General features: G+C 38.0%; 2 protein-coding genes across 3 annotated transcripts; one reads left to right on the top strand and one right to left on the bottom strand.

Moving 5' to 3' along the window:
* Positions 1 to 524: 524 nt before the first annotated feature.
* Positions 525 to 1,478, bottom strand: LOC132845299 (sperm acrosome membrane-associated protein 4-like). Its single transcript, XM_060869241.1, has 3 exons — positions 1,321 to 1,478; positions 1,021 to 1,131; positions 525 to 932 (listed from the first exon to the last, which is right to left on the bottom strand). The coding sequence occupies exons 1-3, from the start codon at positions 1,376 to 1,378 to the stop codon at positions 721 to 723; spliced, it is 381 nt and encodes a 126-aa protein (XP_060725224.1). The 5' UTR covers positions 1,379 to 1,478; the 3' UTR covers positions 525 to 720.
* A 473-nt stretch (positions 1,479 to 1,951) lies between these two features.
* On the top strand, positions 1,952 to 8,222 carry ptpn2a (protein tyrosine phosphatase non-receptor type 2a). 2 transcript variants are annotated; one of them, XM_060870108.1, is made up of 9 exons: positions 1,952 to 2,218; positions 3,033 to 3,123; positions 4,199 to 4,299; positions 4,988 to 5,086; positions 5,200 to 5,337; positions 5,596 to 5,805; positions 6,050 to 6,211; positions 6,422 to 6,597; positions 7,603 to 8,222. In XM_060870108.1, exons 1-9 carry the CDS (start codon positions 2,159 to 2,161, stop codon positions 7,793 to 7,795), a joined length of 1,230 nt encoding a protein of 409 aa, XP_060726091.1. In that variant the 5' UTR covers positions 1,952 to 2,158; the 3' UTR covers positions 7,796 to 8,222. The 2 variants fall into 2 exon arrangements, with proteins under 2 accessions (XP_060726091.1, XP_060726090.1); XM_060870107.1 differs by having other exon boundaries at positions 6,419 to 6,597.
* Positions 8,223 to 8,890: the final 668 nt, after the last annotated feature.

Genomic DNA, 8,890 nt, shown 5'->3' with positions numbered 1-8,890 from the left:
TTTGAAACGTTAGACGTTGTCGTTAGACCGAGTCAACATGGCGCGGGTTTACACACGTTCTCGAACTTGTATCCGTGTACAACGTTTCATTTGGAGAGCATGCATTTACAGCACCGTGTTCGTGTTGCATTACAGCTACCACATCCATGCATTAAGCAGGTATTCTCAAAGTTTCAGTTATATGGAGAAAATAGGGTATAATAAAACGAGTGTTTAAATCAAGATAAAACAGATGATCTTAAAAACTATGTTCTTTTCGAGGGTTTTCACCCCTTGGATCATCTTAGAAAGTTTCCGGTCACAGATTAGAATACATTAGAACGCCTAGTGCAGTCACGCACAGGTGCAATTTATTGCCACACATTCATCATGACCTCCTAACAGCATATTGTGAAAATTATATATTGGTTTGCAAATTCTCCCGGAAGTCATCTTTAACGTAACTTCCGGTCAAAACAACTTTCCCCCATTACTGTATCTAAACAGTGCAAGATATGATATTGTAAAAACCAAATGCAACAGACTTGACTCATTTATACATTTATTTTTACACTGAAAACACATGTATGAAATCTTCTCTAAAACAGCTTTACATTGCATAATTTTAATCAAATTTCAATAAGCCTTCATGAACTCCCAAAGTGCACAGTGCTTCCTAAACCTCCCTTTAAATCAATACCATCCTGCAAACAAAGTTCATAGAAAAAAAAAAAAAATCTATTATGAAGTTAGACCCATTATCAGAGCAATAGCTAGTGTAGTCAGTGTATAGGATGCCATTAGGACTTCAGTGCCACCATTACAGAGGTCTTCCTCACAGCAATACTTTGTCATTTTATAGACGGTCTTATTTGCAGGAAAAGTCACAACGGTAGTTTTGTTGCAGTCATCTCTGGCAAGGCAACCCATCATCTTGATGTTCAGAACAGAGGCTGAAAAGGCAAAAATAATTGATTAGTGAGTTGTTGCAAGTCTTAAAATCAGACAACCAAAGGTTCAGCATTGCCACCTATGACACACCTGCTACACCAGTGCCAGCAAAACACTGTTCCCCAATACTGCAGTTCACTTTGGTTGTGTGGCACATGTCCCAGAATCCAAGATCACAGTGAAAGCATTCAAGTGTTTGTCCTGATTGGGAGAAAAAAAAAAAAAAAAAAAGAAATAAAGTCAGACTGGGCACAGGATCTAACAACTTCTACATTTGAAATATATCCATCCATTAGTCTGATCAGTAACACACTTTTTGGTCAAGAAGCACCTTAAAATTTAACTAGTGTAAATGTGTCATTAAACATAAACCACCTTAAAGAAAATTACCTGAGCATGAAACACTAATCATCAACACCACACAGAGACCAAAAAGCACTCCAGACATGTTTAAGCAGAGAAACCCTACACAAACTGATAATCTCTAAAGACGAAGCTCTGCTCCTCGGGTTTAAAAGGGCTGCTAAATAACGTCTATATGGATTGGATGCCACAGTGGTCGTTAAAACCCAATGAATAACCCAATTATCTTATTAGCTGTTCATCAGGGTCATCTGTGTAAGAGTGACGTAATGGAGCACGTGGAGAAAACGAATCAGTGTCAATATGAGTTATACAGTCAATATGTTAGAAAAGCAATCACGGGCATGATAACACAAAAAAAGGGTAATATGTATTATTGCTAATAACATCATTTTAGGGTACATAGTGAGTGGGATATATACGTGAGCCTTCTAGGTTAATTTCCTGCATGTGAGATGTGTTTGACAGATAAACATTCTCAAACGTGAACAACTTACTGAACCGTTTCTGCCTGTGGTTAAATCACAAATAGCTCCGTATTTACTACCTAGGTGACCTGCTTAGGTTATTACACAAAGCTTTCTACGCTCTGTGATATTGCGCTGTCTGTGCGCAGCCATTCAGGACACGGCGTTGAGGGAAAGTGGGCGGGGCTTCTGTTACTTTCTCGGAGCCCCAACCGTAGCTACGGAAGTAACCGAGGGAGTTCAGCACCTTTTTTAATCCAGTGAGCGCGAGCTAACGCAGAAATGCAGGTTCCCTCCTGCTCGGCTGTTCTCTTCATGACTCTTGCGCACGAATCACCGAGGAGTTGTTTGATCCTGCTTGAAATTTGACATTGCACCTATGACTGAACCTTAAAAAAATGGACCCGGAGGAGTTCGAGGACATAGATTCACAGGGACAGTGGCAAAATCTGTATAATGTAAGTTTATTGAAATTTAAGATGTGGAGTTTGTTTGTCGTGTGAAGTCTGATTCCGACGTCGACGCGATATAATGTCTAGACCGAGCTGGCTGTGTTAGAGTGATCCAGATGTGCGCATGCGCATATGATACCGTCACACACTGAGATACAGAATTAGGGACATCCAGACTAGATGGCTTTATTAAACCGTGAGTAATGTGGCCATTTGTTTGATCATGTGCTTGACCATGTGCTCTGCACACACACACACACACACACACACACACACACACACACACAGGCAAACGATTTACTTGTTCATTGTCTTTGTTTTATTACCTCCACATGTTTGTTGGATCTGAGAAGCGCCATGTTCATAAGAAAATGAAATACGTAAATGAATGTTTACTAGGAATTACACATGTAGATCAGACTGCATCACTTGAGCAGGCAGTGCTTCAATAACAGTGCTCGAGCTTCCTGTGAAACGTGTATAGATAGCTGTTTTTCTCAGAATTGACCAGGGCTTTTTCAAGAACTGCGTGCTTGAGCCGAGCCAAAGCTCTGCTCTTTCTTTAGACATCAGTCCAAACCCATATAAACCTGTTAACTGTAACTAACTCTGCACGAGTTTCTTCATATTTCAGCACAGTCTTTATGACTGATGTGAACAAAACAAACACACTGGTATCAGTTACATCAACTTGCAGATGTGCTGCTTTACCCACTTCAGTTAACACTACATTAACAATCAGCATGCTTCCACTCAATATACACTTTGCTGAGGGTAGAAACTAGATTGCAAGACTAATAATCAGGTTATATATTTTCAGGAAATCCGTAACCAGTCTCAAGAATGTTCTTACAAAGTGGCAAAATTCCCAGAAAATCGGAACAGGAACAGATACAGAGACGTCAGCCCATGTAAGTGACAAAATATTTACATAACCTATGTAATTGTTGCTCAATTTCCATCCATAAATGCGTCAAATAAAACGTGTATGCTATTCCACGAGAGAAGTATGCACTGATGATACTACAGAAGATATACCTGCATTGATCACTTTATTAGGAACACCTCTACACCTGCACTTTAATGTAATAATCAGCAAGGAATGTGGCAGCAGCGATAAACTCATGCATTTACAGGCCAAGAGCTTTAGTTAGACAATAAACTACAGGCAGAGGAAATATGTGGTCTCAGTGACTTGAGATATGACCAGTGGTGGGGATTTTTATGCACAACAGGCAGTGTACACATGAGTACCGCCCCATGAGAGGTACTGTGTGAAATTGCTGTGAAGTATTTGTCCCCTTCCTGTTAAATAAGTGAGATCATCAAAGAAATTTTAATATTAACAAATAAGTAAATACAGAATGCGGTTTTCAAATGTTTTCAATTATTAAGGGAAAAAAGCTGTCCAGACCTGACTAGCCCTATGTGAAAAAGTAATTGCCCTTACAACAACTGGCTTTCACATCACATGGAGGAACTCTTCTTCAGCCCCATTGGAGGGTTGTCTTTTTGAAGAGAGAGATCAACTGAGAATGGCTAAGGTGGTTCAAGCTGACAGGAAGTGTAGGGTAACTCGAACAATCTTTTTTATAACTGTGGTGAGTAGAAAAACATTTGACAACAAACCGAACCTTGAGGCAGATGGGCTACAGTAACAAAAGATCATGTCAGGTTCCACTTCTGTCAGCCAAAAGTCGGAATCAGAGACTACAGTGGGCACAGATTTAGCAAAACTGGTCAGTGAAATATTAAAATGTTTCCTGCAATTTTATTTTTAAAGAGTATTTGAGTTACTGTAAATTTTCCATCAGTTAGCAAGCTCACATTTTTTCCCCTGTTCTCTGCACTGCTGCTACGTGATTGGCTGATTGAATAATTGTATAAAAAGAACAGGGGTACAGTTCTTAATTAAATGGATGATGACTGTACAAGACATTATTTTCTATATACCCCTAGAAACATTCTTTGTTGTGTTCTTTTTAGATGATCACAGCCGGGTGAGATTAGAAAATTTAGAAAATGACTACATAAATGCAAGCTTGATAACCATGGAGGAAGCTCAGAGAAACTACATACTGACGCAGGTATGAGAACATTGAGTGTGCTGTAGATTTTAAGTAATGTCTCCTAAACACATGGAAGATTTGCTCAAAAGAAGCTTGAAATTATACAGTCGTTCCAGGATTTTGAGATTGCATTGACTGCAAAAACACAAAATAAAGCAAACTGAGTCCAGCAAAAATAAGTAAATCTATCATAGAAAGTAATTACATATGCATCTTTGCTAGTAGTAAAAGTAGTACTGCGCTTGCAATTTAGCCCATTCAAGTAGTTTTACAGCAGAAAAGCACAGCATATTCTGTAAGTTGCATCACTGATTTAGAAAAAGCTGCTGCAAAATCAAGCATTTTTTATTTTTTGGCCGCAATAGACACAAAAATATGTTTAAAGATATTATTTTATATAGAAAGTATTTTCCACAAGATAAAATACAAATAATACAAGGGCTCCCCTTTCATTCTGTGGTGTTGTGATTTGAACTCTCAGCTTCTTTATTCGTAACCCAGGCTGGGATGACAGTCCAGGTCACGATACACATGCACTTTAGCACACTCATTCACGCCTAGGGGAAGTGTAAAGAATTGAATCTACTTAGATCAGTATGTCTGAGAATGTCCATGCTTAATTTCTCTGCAAACTATGTCATACACATTTAATTCCTTACATGATAATATCAGACACGTATGTTAATAGTTTTTATCCGATATGCAGGGACCATTAACTAATACTCGTAGTCACTTTTGGTTAATGATCTGGGAGAAGCAGTCGAAGGCAGTCATCATGCTCAACAGAGTCATAGAGAAAGGCTCAGTAAGTAAACGTTATTTATGGTTATTTTCTTTTCATGTCACTTACTTTACCTGTGTCACTACATGGTCTGTATTAGCACAAGCCAAATAATTATTTTCTACTGTTTCTAACAGGAGAAGTGTGCTCAGTACTGGCCCTCGGGTGAAGAGAAACAAATGTATTTCAGTGCTGAGGGGTTTGTGGTGACTTTAGTGTCTGAAGACGTTGAACCCTATTACACAACAAGAGTGCTTGAGCTTCAAAACATCAAAGTAAGATTCTATTCGTTACTGTCATTCAGATTGGAGACTCATTTGTCTTGTTTGTTTATGCTTTACTATTAGCACTGGGTCATCCAGCCAGTGGTTCTTTATTTTCTCATTTTGTCCACCATCATGGTGACTATGGAACTAAAACTGATCTTCAAAAATATTTTTAGTCAGAAACCACATCTTAATTATTTGTGTGGAATGCTTTACATTACTAATGTTAATGTGTAATTTTGTGTATGTTCTGTTAAACTTGTTTAGACAGGAGAGAGAAGAGACATCTACCACTTTCATTTCACCACTTGGCCTGACTTTGGTGTGCCAGAGTCCCCTGCATCTTTCCTCAACTTTTTGTTCAAGGTTCGTGAGTCTGGATCACTGGAGCCTGAGCATGGCCCGGTTGTGGTCCATTGCAGTGCTGGGATTGGCCGATCAGGGACATTCTGCTTGGTCGACACCTGCTTGGTCCTGGTAAGATGCTGCTTTTAATCCTGATCCTTCTTAATTTAGGCTACATTGATGAGTTGTATAATTTAATTGACAAGAAAATTCTATTTTTTGGCATGTTGTATATTTGATTGTTTGAAAAGATTACACATAATTTCAGGATACACTTTTTTGCCCTGAATATTTTCTACAGAGGAAAAATCTTTCTTTGTCCTAGACAAGCAGCCATACATTTAAAATGAAGACTTTTTTTTTTTTTTTTTTTTAGATGGATAAGAGAAAAGATGCTTCATCTGTAGATGTACAGAAAGTCTTGTTGGGCATGAGAGAGTATCGCATGGGCCTCATTCAAACCCCAAACCAGCTTCGCTTCTCTTACATGGCCATAATGGAGGGAGCCAAGTACGTCTTGGGGGACTCTATTTTAAAGGTAGTTTGATGTATTTTGTTTGCAAAGCAGAAAGTATCCCTTTAATTACAATACGAAATACTTCTCATAGATATTTTCTGTTGTTCATTAGATGTACTTTCATCACAAAATGATAAACGGATCTGATGAGGAGAACAGTTGATTTGATCAAATTTAACCACTAGTTGAACAAAATGCAGTTTCTTATTGCTTTCCTCTACACTGCAGCAGCAATGGCAAAGGATGTCTAAAGATGACATGGAGCAACAGGCTGAGCTGGATCCATCTCTGCAGGACACTGCAAGACACCCAGATGAACTGACTGGACTGATTTCAAAGCTAATAGGAGAAAAAGATCAAATAGTGTCAGTAACGGAAGCACAGCAAACAGATTTAAAACCAGACAGGTATGTTACTTCCTCAGGTTCAAACTATCCACTGACATTTCGATTTAAGTTCCACACATTGCATACATTTTAACAATATCTTTATCTTTCTCATCTTTTTTAGTGCCTGTATGTTTTTATTTATTTATTTTTCCGATTTAGTTTGTATACAAAACATAATTAGTGTGATGATGATGATCTTCAAGAAGCTCTTATTGTCATTTCAACCATATATAGCTGTGGCAGTTCTCCAGGATCAAGGTGCTACATAAAACAAAGACAGGGCTTTGTAAGCAGTCCTAGCCACATAAAGTGCAACTGTGCAACCTGGTGCAAACAGTGCAGGACAAGACAGACAAGACAGTGCAGGACAGAAGACAGTGCAGACAAAAAGCTACAAGACAATACAATACACAAATTACAAAAAGACAATACACAAAAGACAGTAAACAGAAACAGCGCCGATCGACCAGTGTACATACTATATGTAAATACTGTATGTTCAGACAATATTGCTGGCAGTAATACTAGAATGAACACAGTTTCTTAGCAGCAGGTCCCTGAGATAATGTATAAGATTGTGCAAAAACAGCAACAACTGAAACATTGTACAGTATGTGCAAAACAACTGAAATGTTAGGCAGAGTGTGCAAAGAGCAAAAAAGTAAAAAAGTGTGCAAAACAGCATGTAAAAAGTTTGTAAACAGTAAGCATGTAAACAGTTTGATGAATGTAAGCATCATGTAAACAAGTTGATGGCTGTATATTAGAAGTGTGTGTTTTAGGTGTAGGTCTGTACAGTCCATACAGATGATGTACATGTGTATGTTGTGCTCAGTAAGTTCAGTTCAGTTATCTTTCATTTGTTCTGCCAAAATGTTATTATTTTAATGCAAAAATGTTTGCTGGAAAACGTAATTCTTGGCCTTACAGGAATCAACCCTGTACCTAGAAATCTACTAATGCTATTTGCTTTGGTGCTATATTAGATTAAAGCAGCACTCTGTTTTTTTTTCCCCTTGGTAGCTTGCGAAAGCGACATCGTGAGGAGCGGATAGCCAGCACAGCACAGAAGGTCCAGCAGATGAAGCAAAAACTGAGTGAAGCAGAGAAGAAGAGAGAGAATTGGCATTACTGGAGGCCCATTCTCTATAATGTAGGAGCTGGAGCAGCTCTGGCACTGGGACTGTTCATGTGCTGGGCTTTTCTCTCTCAGTGACCCCTCTGTAATCATATACACTTTTTTCACTCAGACTTTTTGGTTCACTGTGAGAGGCTTGATTTCCATTTTTTCTTGTAAACAGAGGCTGTTCAGTAGGACATTCTGCATTATTTCTGATATTTATAATTTTTTCATTTGCATAAAAGCCTTTGAGCTTGCCTCTAAATAATTTTAGTGTTTAGCGGCACTGTACTCTTCGACACTATTATGTAATATATTATCTTCAGAAAGACATTGTTTTACAAAGACAACTCTGAACTTTGGACTCATTTGGGCATTATTCACCAGTATACAAAATCTCTGTTAGCTGGACATGTTTTTGTACGTTGTTATTAAATGGAACATAAAATACACCACCACATGTAACAGATGGATCATGTCCGAACAGTGATGTACATATTAAAGACTTTTGCTGAAGAAAGAACATGTCTGTTATTTGAAGGTGGATGCTGAGTAAACACAACATGTTAGAGCCAAAAGGAAAAAGTAAATCCCAGTGAGAGGATCACATTCAGTAAAATGCTGATTTTTTTTCCATTATTCATTTACAGTATATGTACACATTTAACTATGTCTTTTGCAATAATGAAATAACATCTTGAACCCTGTATCTTAGTGGAATTAGTTTTCATTTTGGCATGTGTATTTTTCCATTAATTTGGGCTAAAACTAAACTAATCCAATAGCAGTATTGTTAACACAATAGCTAAAAGGTTACAAGCTGTAGCCAACCTGCAGGATGTTATTTGTTTGTACTTTATTTGTGTTTGTAGCCCCACTATTCAGTTTATTTGGCTAAAAAATGTTCTCGTATATTTATTCCATTACGGTACCGAAATATCACTTCTAGTGACCACCAGTAGAGGCTCATTATTTACTCAGGATGTTTACTCAGGCTCAGGATGTTTCAGCCATAGATGTGAAACGGTTTGTTTGTGCTGACGCGTCAACCTTTCCGCCATCTTGCAAAGGGCAACATTTCCAAGTGAATCGTTAAGAGGATGAACTAACATTTTCTGTGTCCATACATGTGTATAGATATACATGTGCCTATATAGATATATAAGCAATTTCTGTGTGATTGTAAATAGA

This window comes from Tachysurus vachellii, chromosome 5 (assembly GCF_030014155.1).
Source record: "Tachysurus vachellii isolate PV-2020 chromosome 5, HZAU_Pvac_v1, whole genome shotgun sequence".
NCBI lineage: Eukaryota > Metazoa > Chordata > Actinopteri > Siluriformes > Bagridae > Tachysurus > Tachysurus vachellii.
This window is presented reverse-complemented; position numbering and strand designations above follow the sequence as displayed.